The 19,346-nt window shown below is 31.7% G+C and overlaps 1 protein-coding gene and 1 pseudogene across 1 annotated transcript; one reads left to right on the forward strand and one right to left on the reverse strand.

Moving 5' to 3' along the window:
- LOC110263569 lies at window positions 4,095-6,236 on the forward strand (annotated as a pseudogene).
- LOC107614343 (inositol transporter 4-like) lies at window positions 6,320-9,410 on the reverse strand. Its single transcript, XM_021112217.1, has 4 exons — window positions 7,808-9,410; window positions 7,546-7,725; window positions 7,413-7,502; window positions 6,320-7,323 (listed from the first exon to the last, which is right to left on the reverse strand). The coding sequence occupies exons 1-4, from the start codon at window positions 8,345-8,347 to the stop codon at window positions 6,841-6,843; spliced, it is 1,293 nt and encodes a 430-aa protein (XP_020967876.1). The 5' UTR covers window positions 8,348-9,410; the 3' UTR covers window positions 6,320-6,840.

Raw genomic sequence — 19,346 nt, forward strand, 5'->3', positions numbered from 1 at the left:
TTTTGAAGAACAAGGAAAAGAAAACTTGGTTTGCAGGTTAACTAAATCTCTGTACGGTCTAAAGCAGGCGCCAAGGTGTTGGTACAAGAGATTTGATTCTTTCATTATTAGCCTTGGATACAACAGACTTAGTTCAGATCATTGTACTTATTACAAGAGGTCTGGTGATAATGATTTCATCATTCTGCTGTTGTATGTGGATGACATGTTGGTGGTAGGTCCCAACAAAGATCAAATCCAAGAATTGAAGGCACAGTTGGCTAGGGAGTTTGATATGAAAGACTTGGGACCAGCAAACAAGATTTTAGGGATGCAAATTCACCGAGATAAAAAGGATAGGAAGATTTGGCTATCGCAAAAGAATTATTTGAAGAAGATCTTGTAACGCTTCAACATGCAAGAATGCAAGCCAATTTCAACCCCACTTCCTATTAATTTTAAATTATCCTCAAGTATGTGCCCTAGTAGTGAAGCAGAGAGGATGGAAATGTCTCGAGTACCGTATGCATCAGCAGTGGGAAGCCTTATGTATGCCATGATCTGTACAAGACCAGATATCGCTCAAACAGTTGCGGTGGTAAGTCGATTCATGGCAGATCCGGGTAAAGAGTATTGGAATGTTGTTAAGAGGATCTTGAGATACATCAAAGGGACCTCGAATGTTGCATTATGTTTTGGAGGATCGGAATTCATTGTCAATGGATATGTCGACTCAGATTTTGCAGGTGATCTTGATAAACGAAAATCTACTACATGATATGTATTTACACTTGCAGGAGGAGCTGTGAGCTGGCTATCTAAATTACAGACTGTTGTAGCTTTATCTACTACAGAAGGTGAATATATGGCAGCTACACAAGCATGCAAGGAAGCTATTTGGATCCAAAGGTTGATAGAAGAACTCGGGCACAAACAACAGAAGATTTCTGTGTATTGTGACAGTCAGAGTGCCTTGCACATTGCAAGGAATCATGCCTTTCATTCAAGAACAAAACACATTGGAGTACAATATCACTTTGTTTGGGAAGTAGTAGAAGAAGGAAGTGTTGATATGCAGAAGATTCACACTAAAGATAACCTAGCAGATGCCATGACAAAACCAATCAACACAGAAAAGTTTGAATGGTGTAGATCCTCATACGGCCTATGGAATACATGAGCAACATAAATTTTGAAAATTTATCAAAAATTAGCTTTAAGTGGGAGATTGTAAAATTAGTAAAGCTAATTTTAGAAATATATAAATAAATAATAACTAAATAAAATGAGAGGTAATAAACAATCTTAGTTTATAACGTTAGAATTTTAGTGGTTGAAAAAGAGAAGAATTATATACCTCTAATTGACGGATGGTTCATATTGAAGAGACTCACCTATAAATTGAGTTTTTCTTTAATTCATTTCAATCAAGTCATCCAGATAGAATAACATAATATTTCTTTGAGTAGTTTTCTCCTATATATAGAGAGAGAAGTGTGTTCTCCTTTTGTCAAGAGAGAGTGTTATTGTAGTCTCCTTGTGATAGAGAGAAGTTGTAATTCTCAAAGAAAGTTATTCAATTGTTTTCATATTTTATACAAATTTCTAATTTTTCATCTCTATATTTTGTTGTGTCATTTGTCTGGTACCTAACAATTTCTACCAAAAATTGCATCTCTCTCATCTTCTCTTCTCGTTTTCTAAATTTTTGCTTTCTCAGTTTTTTAAATTTGGGCATGAAACGTGAACATACAAACACATATGAGAATATAAGAGAAAATTAATAAAGGTTTTGAATTTAAATTCAATTAAAATTCTCGCCCAACACTTTTTTCACATAAGTTTTTTGTATTTGTATTATTTTATTTTATATTTTATAGATTTTTAGTGATGTGCCACATGTCTATCACAGGAAGCTCTACTTGTCAATTATACAAACTGCCACTTGTCAAGCAACTAACATACTACTACTCTCTTATTATATATTAACAAGTGTATTAACCCGTGCCGTGATCATAAATAACTTAATAATACTTAGACCTACCAACAAATTTTTATATGTTGTTTTACTGTCAAGTAAGAACATATCAAAATTAGTTCAAAATAAATAATAAATTATTAGAGAATTTTAATGCACAAAATTTTTTAATAAACAATAAATAATTTAAATCTACTAAAAAATAACTCAACACTTTTCTTTGATGCCTGCAAAACATATACCTGAAATAATATTATATCAATATTAGTATACAGTTTTACAATCATCGAGCGCATTTACTATACATGACTCCTTTTTAAAAGTTATTCTACACATATGTGTAGTCGGAAGATAAATTCCGCTTGATTCCTCAATCAGAAAATTTGAGAAGACATAAACCTTTTCATATTTAAAAAGAAAATAAAATAAATAAAAAATAAAAAAATAAAAGAATAGAAGACTACAATAAAATAAATTGAATGTGAGTTTTTTTTTTTTTACAAATTTTATATCACATCTGCTTCAATAATAATAAATAAAAATACATCAACTTAATATCTAAGAGAAAATGATGAGATAAAATCATAAAATAATTCTAAAATAAAAGCTTAAATTAAACCATAATATCATTGCACAACACAAATTGAAAGTAATTTCATACTACGATATACCACACAAATAGGTAAATGACTTAAGCTTAATTACGGATTTTTTTTATTTATACATACATGATAATACCATGGTCTATAAATGCTTAATGGATAATATATCATATATTGCTCTGAATGATGAGCACGTGAGTTGAAGAGTGTGTGCTGATTTGTGTGCATGATAGTTGCCTTCTTATGACGACGCCTCGTAGGAAGAAAAAGAATTGTTGTAAAAGCTACTCAATGAAAGAGTAATTGGTAAATGAATGATATTTTCTTCTAGCATATATGATCTTTTATAGTGGTAAAATAAAAATGAAAGGAATAAAATTTTGTATTTTTATATTAGAAATAGAATTTGATATTTGATTCACGAGAAAATGACACCTCACCATCATAAGTTGGGGGAAAACCCAGTTTAGTATATTAAGTAGATTTGTATAAATTATAATAAATTATATAACATTTAAAAAAAATAAAATGAATAAGAAGAAAATAAAAATAAATAGAATAGATAAAAGACTACAATAAAATAAATTGAATGTGAGAGTTTTTTTTTTGGTACATTTCATATCACATCCGTTTCAATAATAATAAAAATAAAAATACGTCAACTTGATATCTAAGAAAAAATGATGAGATAAAATCATAATACAGTTATAAAGTAAAAGCTTAAATTAGAACACTATCATTACACAACACATATTGAAAGTAATTTCACACTACAATATACCACAAACATGTAAATGACTTAAATTTAAATATGAAACATTTTTTATTTATGCATACATGATAACATCATGGTCTATAAATAATTCATAGATAACATATCTTATATAGCTCCGAATGATGAGCACGAAAATTAGAGAGTGTGGTAGTTTGTGTCCACGATAGTTGCCTTCTTGCAACGACGCCTTACAGGAAGAAAAAGAATTGTTGTAAAAGTTATCAAATGAAAGAGTAATTGGTAAACGAATGATATTTTCTTCTAGCATACATGGTCTTTATAGTGGTAAAATAAAAATGGAAGGAATTAAATTTTATATTTTTATATTAGGAATAGAATTTGATATTTATCCTAATAAAATTATTATTATTATCAATATAAATGGGTTAACAACTTGCCACGAATAAAATATTTCTATTCATAGCATCCGTCCTAACATAGCTGCTAGATCACTATTCTTTTCTTCTATTTAGTGTTTATTCTAGGAATTTTTTTGACATTCAATACATACTAATGGACAAAAATTTAACTTGTAACTGAACATTTGAAAATTTTCCATACTTATTAATTTACATCTTATGTACATACATTTGTATCGATTTTATCCATTTATCCAATAGGAAACATTTTAAGTGCACCGGAAGTACCGGTGCACCAGTTGTTTTAACAGTTGATCTGAATTATAAAAAATATATATAATATATATTAATTGAAATCAACTGTTAAAACAATTGGTGCACCAGTACTCCCCGGTGCACTTGAAATGTTTCCTATCCAATAATCCAATTCCAAACGTCTCTCTTTTGTTCTCCAAAAAGCACTTCAATTACACTCTTCACTTTTCAACAACCAAAGTACAAGTCGTTTACACGTAAGACCCTCTTTTGACGATGCTTACCCGCAAATCTCACAGGAAGCTTTAGACCTCCGCCCGCCGGGTTCTCCTCCCAGCTCTCTGCTCCGCTGCCCTCACCTCTCTCACTCTCACACCTTCTCTTCTTCTGCCTTTGCTCTTCGTTCTACAGCTTATGCTTATTTTGACGTGAGTTTCACCATTCTACTTCACTTGGTCTTGGGGTTATTTCAATCGTCATGCCAACTTGTTTATTCTCTTCTTTCGCAGATGCTCAGTTGCTTCACCTTTTATTTGATCAAGAATCACATTGATTTTTTGCTATGTTTATGCTATTTGTTAATTCTTACTGCCATTACTAGCTAGCTAGGTTGATCAATTGTTTCCCCTTCTATTTTCGCACTAAATAGTCACACCAATTTCGCTCTTAGACTTTGATACAGTTAATTTATGAGGTGCTGTTGTGATGTTGCCCATTACGTATAGTTATAATTGGTGGCTGCATAATAATTAAAAGTAATGAAAGTTTGATATGTTTTTGGAAGCCTTTCTATGTGAATTGGAGTGAGTTTGAGTGTTTATTTCACCATATTCGTTGAATTTCCGTGTTCTAGTTCAATTTTCTGCATTGGAAGAGGCACTGCTTTTCTACTCAACCTGCACTACAACTTTCGGCCTGTAAGATCGTGGATGTGCCGTTGGCACAAACTGGTGAAGGTATTGCAGAATGTGAGCTTCTCAAATGGCATGTCCAAGAGGTGAGTGAATTCCTATATTGCTCTATTTGTCAATTAATGAGATTGTATTCCCTTCTGCGACTGTTGGTGATTCAGAAACTACAAAGTCACTTGATTCTGATCAAATATTAGTTAATGAGTCCGCATCGGCTACAGCGGCTCTTGGTAATTCAAATAATGTAGAGCTACTAGATTCTGATCTTGAAAAAGGAAAACGTGCTGCGGTGTTATCAACACCTGCTGTAAGGAGTCTTGCAAAGCAACATGGTATAGACATAAATGAAGTATGTGGAACTGGAAAAGATGGAAGGGTATTGAAAGAAGATGTGCTCAATTTTGCTGCTAAGAAGGGAATAATTAGAAATGCATCTGCTGCTTTACATGCTGATAATGTAGAGCAGCCTCAAGGATCAGAAGGATATAGTGTGACACCTGAGTATAAATCACCATCAGAGGACAGGATACTTCCCCTAAGGTAAAAGCATCCATATGAATCTGAACCCCTTTTCTTCTGTGTCTTTCTTACGAGACAATGATACATGTCAACCTGGAAAGAAAACTGTGACGACCTTGAATGTTGCAATAGCTTGGAAGTTAATTATTTTCTTCTCTAATCTCTTTTAGGGGATACCAAAGAGCAATGTAAAATCAATGTCTCTGGCTGCCAAGGTGCCACATTTCCATTATGTGGATGAGATAAACTGCAATGCTCTAGTGGAGCTTAAAACATCTTTTCAGAAAAACAATCCTTATCCAGATGTCAAGCACACTTTTCTGCCAATATTAGTCAAATCACTGTCAATGGCCCTCACCAAGTACCCCTCTTTGAATAGTTGCTTCAAAGAGGATTCAATGGAGGTCATATTCAAAGGTCTGTCTCTTAAACATTACAGGCTGAACTCTCGATATGTCTTGCTAGCCTTCTTTGAAGGTTGAATGTGTTTGAATTTTGGTAGATTCAATGTTTTTCTGGTTATAGTTGGTTGATATGTGATGTCTGTTAATTCAATAGTTTATTTGAGGCATTAGCCGTCAATTTGGATCTGACAAGATGGGTTTACTTGCTATAGGTTCACACAACATTGGAGTTGCTATGGCTACTCCAAATGGTCTAGTTGTACCAAACATAAAGAATGTCCAGTCTCTTTCAATCTTGCAGGTCAGTTTTCAATCTTATGATTGCTTTATGCACACATTGTTATTTCGATGAAAGTGCATGTCATCAGTTAGAGGGGTCTGGAAGATAAATATGATTCATAATTTGAACTGCTTGAACAACATATATTTTAGTTCTTGACTTACCATTTTTCTCTTTAGCTGGACTGGTGGTATTGGACTCAGCTCTGGAATGGAGACTTGGGAGAAAGAAAATAGTTTATGAAAATTTTAACCTAATTCTCTAAAATATATTAATTATGTGCTTAATTTGAAACTTTTAATTAAAAATAAATGATTTCAACATTCTAATGTATATATGAGAAAATTTTATTTTATCTAAAAGAATTGTATTCTCTTTTTGTATTATCACTTTTTAATCTAATAGTAAAAATAAATAGAATAAATAAAAGGTTGAATTGTTTATATATTCGTAATTTTTTTTAAATTCAAAAATATTTGACTATTTTAATATTTTGCATTGTTATTGTGGCAATATAATTCGTCACTGACATATTGTAAAAAAAAAAGTAAGTAAATTATGTAAAGAAAATGTTTTGTGATTTTTTTTAATAATGAAAAAGCGGAACATATAATGATGCTAATACACAATTTAGATTATTTTCGGGGAATCCATCCCTGAAAAGAGAAAACAAAAATAAAAGTATGCATACAACATGCCTCTTTTCTTATTTAATGTGTTGGATACAAATCGACATACATGGAGAAAGAGAACTAACAGCTTCATCATATGATATTATTTATTTACTAGAACTTGCTTTCTCTTCGTCTGTCTTTGGATTGGTGCAATCGCAAGGGTTGAAACCTTTCTGAAGCAACTTCTCAACCTCTTCAAACTGAAGCCCTTTGGTCTCTGGTACCAATAGATAGATGGCAACGAGTCCAATTGTGGAAAACCCAGCAAAGAGGAGGAATGTTCCTGCAGCCCCAAGTGCATGGATGAGTGACAAGAATGTCAAACTCACTATGAGATTAGCACACCAGTTTGAAACTGCTGCTATGCCTCCACAAATTCCCCTGAATCTCAATGGGTAAATCTCTGAGTTCAAAACCCAAGGCACTGATCCCATTCCAGGAGAGTAGGCTAGGATATATAGTCCCAACACTATAACTGCAAGCACTCCAATTTTGCTTGGGCATCCATCAGAAAACCACACGCGCTTTTGCTCACCGCACACCACTCTGACTTCCTTTGTTTCCGCCAGGCATGCTCCTGGAAGATGCTGCATCATGTTCATTGATTATGTTAAGATTAGATTAGACTAATACATAGATATATATAAGTTGAAAGAGATGGAAGTGATGAACTTACATTGCCTCCGGTGCTGGCACAGAAGGCACATTCAGCTTTCAAACATTTCATGCAGTTCCATGAAGAGACATTAGGGGCATCAAGATAAGCCTGGCATGTAGCGTTAGCACCAAAGCTGAGGGTGTCAACGTGCTTTTATCTCCCCTTCAATCTCGTCTGCTCTGTAAATCTTTTCCAGGATTTTCCTTGATTCATTTTCTTTTCCCTGGTTGTACAACCACCTCGGTGACTCAGGAAGGGTCAGCATTAAAACGAACTGAACCACCGCCGGAAGTCCGGCCACCCCAAGCATCCAACGCCATGTTCCAGGAGTCTGTATATTATGTTAAATAGTTTAGTCAACTATGTTAAATTACCTAATCTTTTTAAGTTATTATCCGAGTAGATATATATACCTTGGTGAATGCGAGGTTGATAAGGTAGGAGAGAAACTGGCCAAAGGTAATGAGGAGACCATTTATACAAACGAGAGCTCCTCTAATGGCAGCTGGAGAGGCTTCTGAGATATAGAGAGGGGAAGTCATGGAAGCTATGCCAACTCCAAAACCAACCAAAATTCTTCCAACGATGAGGACCCAAGGAGCAGGGGCAATAGCCATGACTATTGCGCCAAGAAAGAAAACAATATCAGCCCCCAAGATAGAGGTCTTACGGCCGAGCATGTCGTTCATCCATCCACCAAGTGCAGCACCAATGATGGCTCCCGCTACAGCCATACTTACAATGACTTCCTGCAACCATAATTTCTTATCAACTTCTACAAAGTCTTCGCGAATGTAAAGCAAGGCTCCTGAGATAACACCGGTATCGTAGCCGAAGAGGAGACCTCCAATTCCGGCCGATAGAGCAAGGCGCATGATGTATGGCGAACTGGTTGCTCTTTTCCAGAATTCCGTGAACTCTTGCTTACTCGCTGCCTCCGGCCCTCCTTCCATTCTTACTGATCACCTTATTAATTTAATGTCAACCCTATTGATGATTTCTAGCTTTCCTCTACCACTTGCACCCCCTCCACGCTGAAAATATTATTATTTCATCCATCATTGTTTATTTATGCATGCAATTAATCTCATGCGTTTCATAACATCATGCAGACTTTCAATTATTAAGTAAAATTTGATCTCAACGATAATTAATCAATAATATCTATTCTTTCTTATTCCGATCTTAACACCTTCTCAAAAAGGTAATTATTATTGTTCCTAATTAACTATGTAGAGTTGTGATCAGCAACACAAAAACAATTAGGAATATATTCTATCATATCATTATTATTTATTTATATATAAAGAAGTACAATCCAAAAAAGAATTGAGATAAATTAAACAGATAAGATATGTTACGTACTTGTACGACAGAAAAAACAGAGAGAAAATGAACTATCTTTAGAAAACGATGACACTTTGATGTTAAACTTTCGCAGAAGGTCTCTCAGACCAGTTGTGTGGTATTACGCTCCTTTTTTCCTCGAAGGTTCGAAGTTATTGTCGTTGGTTTAAATTCTGTCTTTTCTCTCCTTTATATATAAATCTTCTCCGTTAGTGGCAGCTAATATATTCATATCTTTAACAAACAAGAAGGCACCAAAATCTGTCTATAGTAAATAATAAGCAAACATTGTCATATTATATTCAACCGTCTTAACCGTATATTAGTTTTTTTAATCCTATCTAATTTCTTGTTTTTTTTTCGTAAAAATTGATCTGTTTTTTCATGTATCTTATCTATAACTAAAGCTAAGTTCTCTAACAAAATAGTAAAATACACGAATTAGAGAGATACAACAAAAGTTTAATATCAGAGTGTTGTGGTTTCCATAACAAAGCTTATTTTCTCTGCTTTTTTTAGTACTAAGTATATAACATGCTTCGTCTGATTAGTTTGTCTTAATTCTTTTTTGGATTGTATTTTTTCTTTATATATAAATAAATAATGATGTTATGATAGGATATATTTTTAAGTATTTCTAAGTTCATGATCGCAACTTTATTATATTCAATCATGTCTTAACCGTATATTAGTTTTCTTATTCTTATCCAATTCTGATTTTGTTTTGTTTTGTTTTTTTTTTTTTTTTGTTAAAATTGATCTGTTTTTTCACGTATCTTATTTATTTATAATCTAAATAAAGCTAAGTTCTCTAACAAAATAATAAACTAAAATAAAAAACAAGAATAAAATAGCTGCTTTTTTTTTTATTTTAACCAATATATAAAAGTCAAACCCTTCAAGTTATGTAATTTTATTATTACTTTATTTGAAAAGACAAATAAAGTCGCACTGGTGATACGCTTCTAAGGAGACCAATATTACTTTAATAATTTGAAAATTTTCAACATTTTAATATATTCAAAATGTATTCTCCATTCTATAACCAAGAACAAAAGTTAATTAATCAATTCGAAACATGTTTCGAAGTGAATATTTATTTGTTGAGGTGTTCAAAAAAAAATAGTTTGTACTAAATTATAATTTAGCCTCTAATATTTTTTAATATAAATTATTAGTTTTTAATAAAAGAAATTGATAGAGGATAACAATATATGTATATCAGAAATTGTCGATATGATGATGTGTTTTAAAGAGGTTATGCTCCAAGTAACCATGATGTTATAAGGAGAGAACATGGAAGAGAAGAGAAGGGTAAAATGCTATTCCAATTAGCATCATAGTAAATATATCACTCCCTTATGTTTTTATCTTTTACCTTCATTTGTTACATGTCAATATTTTCTACATCCTCATTTTTATGTATATATGTAACAAACAAAAATATGTATAGATGTATACCGAAAGTCACCACAAAAGTCCCATATATAGATGTATGTACCAATAATTTCTTATATAGTCATAGTTTTTTGAGGTCATATTATATATTCTCACCACAAAACTGATTTGAGAGACCTTCTGTGATTCATTCCACCGACGACAAACCATTGCAGGTCATCAAACACATCGTTTCACTAAATTGAGTTATATTGGATTAAACCCGATAGTAAATGATGCACCAATTTAATATATTTTTCCTTAAAAAATTACCGGCAGATTTATCGTCGAAAAACAAAATCTACCAATAATTAAAAAATCTTACGAATTCGACGTGGTTACCGTCGACAAATCCGACGGTACTCAACATTTTTCTTGTAGTATTTTTTGCCTTTTGCGCTTGTTTCACAAATCTATATAATTTTTTGTTTTCTTAATCAATGCGCAAAGGAGCGTATGTATGATTGGTTATATAATTAAGTTTAATTAATCATATAAATAAATGCTAATATATTTTCCTATTAATTATTTTAATGATTCCAAAATTCTAAAAACTTATTTTGACGTAAATATTTTTTCAAACAGACAAAATGTTAAAATTTATAATTATTATTGAAAAGAAATATATATTTTAAAATATTATTAATATAAATATACAAATTTACTTTTAAATATGAAAAAATATCCAATTAATTTTTTTCATCTTTACCATATTTGAGTCGGTGCAAAATTCAGTTGATTTATTTATTGCTAAATACTCGTTTATCATTACTGTAATTAGAATTGTAAAATATAATTAATTAAAATTGTTTTTCCTCGCTTCTTTTATTAATAGTTATGAATGGTAGATAAAAAAAAGAAAGAAATTCTGGTTAGAGCATCTTTATCACTTCAATTTTTTTAGTGTATTAAATTACTAATTATTAATTATTTATATCTATGCATGATCTTTGTTGAAACATGCACATATTTTGTATTTTAATTATATTAAGCACAAACAATTTAACCATAATGGCCCATTATTTGAATTAATCATCTAATAACTCAATTTCCTAACTAAATTATTGAACATATTATTATATAAGTATATAACTATAATCAATCTAAATTTTTAAGTACAAGAACAAATATAAAAATATATTATATTACAAGGATAGGTATGATCATTTACGCTATGGTTTGAAAAATTAGACAGAATTTTTTTTAGCATAAAGATTTCAAAAAGCCTTCTCTCCTTTGAGAGGTTCTTTGGTGAAAAATAAAATTAGGTGAACCAAGAAATTTTTTATTAAATTTAGACTAAAAAGATGCACTGCACATGATATTTTTTTTGTGAATTTTTTTAGTGGATGTTTAGGTGTCATTATTTTGATAAAAAATATTTTTTTCAATGACAAAAGATCTTTTTATTTTTTAGTGAATTTGGCAAATTTTTAGTAGTAAAAGTAAAAATACTAGGAAAAAAACATCTTTTTTGAGAAGTTACAATTTACATCTTTTTTTAAAAGATTTTTTTTTCTTAAAAAAAGATATTTTGTAATCATTGATAGACAAAAATATCCTTACTAAAATTTTAAAAAGACACCTTTTACCCACTTTCTTTCATGAATGAATATAGGGCTGCATATGGATCGGATAATATCCGCATATCCGCGGTAATTATCCGCATCCGATCCGAATTTTACGGATATTATCCGATCCGCAGAGTCATCGGATCCGTACTATGGTCGGATCGGATTGCGGATTTGGCAGTGATATCCGCGGATTCGATCCGCAAATCCGCATATCCGCACATCACATATAAATAGCATAGTTTAAGAAAATAAATCCTAATGTGATATGAATTTTAGTGTTCTTTTGCTATAATCATATGTGATATCTTTTATTTTTGTTTTTATTTTCATAGATAGATTTATATTTTCTACAATGTTGATCTTGGTTTGATGTTTGAGATTCAATCACATTGAATCATTAATTTCTAGTGTTACGATTTTTAAGAATCTGTATTTGATATTTTGGGAGCATTATTATATAATATTTTGTCAAATTCACTATTGCAAGAATCATGTAATATTTTGAGATAAAATCTTTAACAATTTGATATAAAATATAATCATATATAAATATAAAAAAATATACTAGTATCAAAATATAAAAAAGTAAAAAATCTGAAATGATTCACAAATAAAAATATAACATATTCATTTAGCTTTTGTTCTTCTATACACTCAACAACAAATCATCAGATTCTTTTCTTTTACCCTTTCTTCTTCGTATTATTATAAACTTCATATTACTGTACGTTATTATTATTTGCTTTCTTTTACCATTTTTTCTTCATATTGTTATTATTATTTGCTTTCTTTTCATATTGTCTCTGTCTTCATATTACTTTACGTTATTATTATTTATTATTTATTTTTTTAATCATTTTATCATTATTATTATTAATTTATTTGTGATTTTTATTTGTTTTTTATTATCATAGTATTTTATTTTTATTTAGTGTGTTATTATATTCACAATTATTATTTATATTACAATTTATTTTATTAACATTATACATTATAAAATTTGATATAATTTATATAGTATGGCTCCAAAACTAAATCCAAGAAGAGGTTCTAGTCAAGTAAATATTGAAAACGAAGATGCAACAAACGAAGGAGAAGTAAAAACTGTAAAAACAAAATGGGATGATTGGAATACTGAAATATTTTTGACTATCTGTGTGGAAGAAATATGAGATAGTAATAGACCTAATAAATATTTCAATAAAATTGGTTGAAAAAATCTACAAAAAAAAATTTAGAGAGAGAACAGGACTCCCATATGTGCATAGACAACTAAGAAATAGATGGGATGCTATTAAATCTTATTTTCAATTATGGGCTAAATTAATTGGATAAGAGACTGGTCTTGGTTGGGATCATGAGAAAAAAACAGTGTTAACTTCTGAATCTTGGTGGACTGATAAAATTAAGGTATGTTAATTTTACATTATAAAATAATACAATAAGTTAATTTTATTTTTAAAATTTATTAGATATCTTTTATATTTATTCTTTTGCATATTTTAAACAGATTAATCCAGAATTCGCTAAGTTTAAGAATGAAGGTCCTAAATCTTTAGATAGGCTTGAACAATGTTTCAAGGACATCGTAGCTACTGGTTATAGTGCTTGGGCATCATCGGAAGATCCAAATCCTGAAGAATTTAATCAGAACAATGAGGATTTTGAGAGTAGAGGTGACATGAATTATACAAATGAATATATTGAAGAATACATTGCTAATTATACAGTTGTTCAAAGCCCTACTAGAGAGAAAAGAAGGAAGACTTCTAACAAAAAAGTTGAGAAACGAGCTGGAATAGTATCTAGATTACAGGACTCACTTGATCGTATTTTGGTTGGTGTAGAGTCAAAAGCTGCAACTAAGGGAGATGATCCTTGCTCAATAGAAAATTGCATCAAGTTGCTATGCAAATTACCTGACCTAGAACCATATAGTCCACAGTTCTAGTTGGGAATTAGATTAATGGCTAAGCCACAATATAGAAAAACTTTCATTGCATTGAGTGATGATCCTAATCAACAACTTGGATAGCTAGAATCTTTTAAATTGGATGACATGAACCGTCTCTAAACTTTATTTTTAATTTTTTTTTGCATGAATTCTTATTATCGTTATTGTTGAACTTTAATTTAGTGACAATGTTATAATTTATGTTTTGATTTTATATTTTGGAACTTTATTTAATAATGACATTGTGAATAGTATTTTTTGCTTTGTTATCTTATTTTTCATGTTAATTTAAATTATACAGGATGAGTGATTATGAAACAAATAATAATACTGAATATGAAGAGCATGAAAAAGGTTACAAATCAGCCGCTATTAGCTATTTGTGGAGTTGCCAATTATTACTTGCGATATGTCCTCAAACAAGAGAAAAGGACTTCAAAACTATCAGGATATCAATGGCTATTAGAATTAAAGGAGGAGAATGAAATGCGATTTTTTGAACAATTTAGAATGAGAAAATCAGTGTTTAATCGTTTATGCAATGATTTAGTTCTCAATTATGGCTTGAAATCCACACGAGGTGTTAGTAGAGAAGAAATGGTAGCAACATTTTTATACATGCTTGGGCAAGGAGCTTCTTATATAATGTTAGAGAAGCAATTTCAGCATTCAGGTGAAACTATATTTCGTCAATTTCATCATGTTCTATCATGTGTGAAGAAATTGGCAAAAAATATTATTAGACCTATTGATCCTAGTTTTGGAGACACACCTAAATATATTATGGATAATGATAGATATTGGCCATATTTCAAAGATTGTATTAGAGCTATAGATGGTACGCATATAGCCATTCATGTTCACCGAGATGAGTAAGTACGATTTATTAGTAGAAAAGAAAATACTACAACAAATATAATGGCTGTGTGTGATTTTAATATGTATTTTACATTTATATAGGCTGGTTGGGAAGGTTCTGCACATGATACAAGAATTTTTATGGAGGCTCTTTGAACAAAAAAGTTAAATTTTCCACATCCACTAGAAAGTTAGTTATGTCATTTAAGTTTATTTTGAGGTTACATTCATTTTTACGATAATATGTGACTTGATTTTTGTATATTTTTTAATGTATTTCAGGTAAATATTACTTAGTTGATGCTGGTTATCCAACTTTTAAGGGATTCTTAGGACCTTATCGTCATACAAGGTATCATATTCCACAATTTAAACTAGCATCAAATTTTAGATCAAACAATGAAAAGTTCAACTATTGTCATTCAAGTTTAAGGACAGTAATTGAAAGGACTTTTGGAGTATGCAAAGCAAGATGGAAGATACTACAAAACATGCCATTAAGAGCAAAATTTGAAACCCAATGTGATATCATTGTTGCGTGTTTCACCCTTCATAATTTTATAAGAATGATGGATTCTGATGACATAATTATTTTGCAAAAGTTTGAAGATATTATTTCGTTACAAGCCAATGAAAATGACGGTACTACTGTAAGAAATTGATCAACAAATTGTGAAATTAATGAATGGGAAGATCCAACACAAGAAGATGTTCGGGCAATGGAAGAAATAAGAGACAATATAAGAGATCAATTATCGGATCAAATAAATTAGTATAAATAATTATTTTTCTTTTATTATTATTAATGAACTCTTTTATGATTGAATGTCCTTTTAAGTAATTTTATTATTATAAAAGTATTTTGTATTTTTGTATCCAAACAATAACATCTTTTAAATAAGTACTTTTAACTAAAGTATGCAAACATAAAATCACTTTTACTTTTGCAAAAGATCTTTTAAAAAAATATCATTTAAAAAAGATCTTTTTCGAGAATGGCGCCCAAACAAGACCTTAGTTAAATAATAAATTTCATTTTCCACAAAAATTTTTCTCTTTATCATAGTATTATTTTCGGTTCAAATCATTTAAGAAAGATCTTTCTGCCTTCCATTTATTTTCAAAGGAAGAAAGAAAAGAATACTAATCCCCCATTAATACCTTTGACTAGTGTTGGTTTAAATTGGAAAGATTTGGTTTGATATTGACTACTAGCCATTATTAAATTATTACAAGAAAAATGGTCTGTCGCCACACTTTTTTTTGCTACGCTTTAAAAGTGTGGTTGTATGTCCACTTTTCGGCACATTTTGAAAGCGTGGCTATAGGGTTATACATACGGCCAAGCTTAAAAACATGACAATAAATAAAAACGTGGCAAAAAAGCGTGCCAATAGATCGAAAAAAGCGTGGCGATAGAATAATCGACACACTTTCAGATATGACCCTTTCAAAAGCGTGCTGGTAGCTCAAAAAACGTAGCAAAAAGCTATCATTATGCTTTTTTCAAATTTTCATCACGCTTTAAAAGTGTAGCAAAATTGTAGTTTTCTTGTAGTGAATTCATGAGATGCTTTAAACTTTTTAATTTGTAGCTCAATGTATTCTTAAGTGAGCCTATACCACTCATTCTTTTGAACATTTTTTCAAGTTTAAACTTAAACTCTCTTATTATGATTCCCAAAATAAGCCTAACCCACTCATGCTACTTACTTTCTATTTATATATCTCTCTGTTGTAATCAACTCCTAAAGTCAAGGTGCTCTTATCACTCATTTAGTTATTTTGATTTTCTCTGCTCCTAAATGTGCATTTGAAAGGGGCATTTTCTCCATCGCCTAAATTTCTTGGCTGCTAGGGCGTGTCAAGATTGTGGCATTATCTTAGAATGTGAAGGTGAAGGTGAAGATACAACACCTGAAACAGATTTTTGAGTCTAGTAAATAATAATAACATTTTTGGTAATGACAAACATGATTTTAGTTGGGTTGAAAGCCCAAAAGTGTTTTGATGATTCAATGTTGCAGACCCAAATATTATTGAACAGCCCAAACAGAGGAAACCAAGTATCTAAGCTGTAGCTACTTGGACCAAGCCTCTAGTCCAGCCCATTGTCATTCTTGAAAGGAAGAACATCTTCCTGCTAATGGTGCTATGTTGCTTTGGGTAAAGCACAAAGGAGAAATAAGGTTTTACTTTTTCACTAAACATCAAAGAAGAAAAAGGTGTTTTACTTTTTCATCAAGCACCAAATCAGAAGAAAGAAAAGCGAATCAAGGAAGCTATGTCAAATCAAAATTAACATGCACAAATTAGGTATTATCATAAGAGAAAAGGTAAATTATTTCTATTAACATACAAGTCAATTACTTTCTGATTTCTCTTTTCCTATGCACAACTATTTCGAGTAATATGAAGAAAGTGATGGCTACTTTACTCTACTGTGAATTAATAATATTGAAACTTAGGGTCAAAGCACAAGGTTAATGATTTTGATTTATCAAACCCATTGAGGATCTGTTATCAATGAAGCTGCCTTGCCTAACTCTAATTCTAAATTCCTGATTTTTTAGTCTGATGGAAGAAAAAGAAAGGAACCTTAGCTAGCTCAAGATTCAAGAAGCTGACTTTGTAAAGAAGCCCTAGGTGGGAAAATAGAACTCAATACAAAAAGAAAAATCATCTTTAGTTTTGCTCAAGGAGAGAGAACCCAAAATCAGAGAAGAGAGAAACCTCACAAATCAAAGTTTGAAGTCTTGGAAGCATTGTACTTACATAAAAGGGATCATTATGTCAAGATGAATAGCTACATTTGAGCGTTCAAAATATGGGTTAAGCTTATAGGGTTTGAGTTGTTCAACATTATCTCCTTCATGGTTTATTATTGAAAATTCTGGATGTTTGTTGTATCCTTTTTTGTTTGTATTCAGTGGTAAAAGGCATAAAAGTGAGATATTGAGAAAAAGCTATTTAGAGAAAAGGTAAAGAGAGGTATTTGGAGAGAAAAACAAAGATTTATGTCATGTATCTTTTGATTATATTTTTGTTTTGTATCATGTACCTGAGAGGTATTCCTTGCTAAGTTGGGTGAACACTTAGTGGTTGAAAATCTAGGGAGTAAACCTAGTCAAATCTAGCTTGGGTAAAAACTGGGTTTGTCCCAAATAGGATTGGGTTGAATCTTAGAAAAATTTGTGTATGTAATACTTGAAAAGATAGTGAAAATTCCACCATTGTTGTGGTGGAGACTGGATGTAGGTTGCATTGCACAAAGCAGCTGAACCAGGATACATAACTGTGTCATCTTCTTCTTCCCTGTTATAATTGTGTGTTTCAAGAATTTTGAGACAAAATAAAATTGTCTCCTGCATAATTAATCTCGCAGTCTAAACAGAAGCAAAGTTTCATTTTCTAGTTTGAATATTTATTAATCAAGATTAAAAGAATGCCATAGATTCCACCCCCCTTCTCTAGGCCATCAAGAGCCTTCAATTGGTATCAGAACTTAGTACTCAAGGATCAAGCTTAACAGCTTGGAGGAAAGGTCCAATGGCTAATAACTTGGGTGCAAACTCTGTGGCCTACACTCTTACTGACGGTCAATCAAACAACAGGCTTCCTTTCTTCAATAGAAAGAACTACACCTACTGGAAGGAAAGAATGCAGATCTTTGTTCAATCCATTGACTACAGTATATGGAAAATATTGTGAATGATCCTTAAGTACCTACCAAGACAAGTGCTGAAGGACTGATGATTCCTAAAGAAGAAGCTGAATGGAATGATGAAGACAAGAAGAATATGGAGTTAAATGCCAAAGCCATCAAAAGATGTACTGTGCTATCAGTTTCGAGGAATATTGATTCAGCGACTAATGAAAAGTATAAGGTGATAAAGCAGTTGGTCACTAAAATCGATCGCTAATTTTAACATTAACGACCGATTTTCGCAAACAACATAAAAAATAAACTGAAAATTGTTAGTCTCTAAATTAGTGGCTAATGATAAAATTAGCAATTGATTCAACAACTAACAAATATATAAGGTCATAAAGTAGTTAGTCGCTAAAATCAATCACTAAATTTGTCATTAGTGACTAATTTAGCGACCAACATAAAAATTAAACTCAATGATATAAATACTCTCAGTTCCAAAATTCGGGTTTCAGTTTCAGAAAAAACACAAGACACACTATCTCTCTCTCCCACTCTCGTTCAACCACTCTCACTCTCTTTCTCGCCACTGCACGCCAATCGCTCGCCGCTCTCTAGCTGATTGCTCGTCGTCGCCGCTCATCGCTCGTCTCCTCCATTCGCTCCTCTCTAATCGCTGCCCGCTCCTCTCCGCTCGCCACTCGCTCGTTGTCGCTCCTCTCTCCTCGTCGCTGCTCTCTCCTCTCCGATCGTCGTTGATGCACGAGCATCTTTTCTATATTTTCTTATTATTTTAGATATGAATTATTGAGTTTTATTTAGATACTAGCGTTTGAAGCCTATTTGGATGCTATTTTAAGGCGCATTATGGTTTTATTTATTTCAGAAAAAATCCAGACGAGTTTGGCAGAATTCGTGCAGAAGAAAAAGGAAAAAATTGATGCTGCAAAGCTAGCGCCAAACGTCGCTACCTAGCGTTTGGCGCCAAGTGCCTTGTAACGCTGCAAGCCCTCTATGAAGTTGACGCCAAACGCCACGACCTGGCGTTTCGCGCCAGATGCTTTGTAAATTGTGCCAAAGCCATACGCTAGTGGCGCTAAACGCCGAGCTGAACGTTAAGTATCAGGAAG

The sequence above is a fragment of the Arachis ipaensis genome, chromosome B01 (assembly GCF_000816755.2).
Source record: "Arachis ipaensis cultivar K30076 chromosome B01, Araip1.1, whole genome shotgun sequence".
Taxonomy (NCBI): Eukaryota; Viridiplantae; Streptophyta; class Magnoliopsida; order Fabales; family Fabaceae; genus Arachis; species Arachis ipaensis.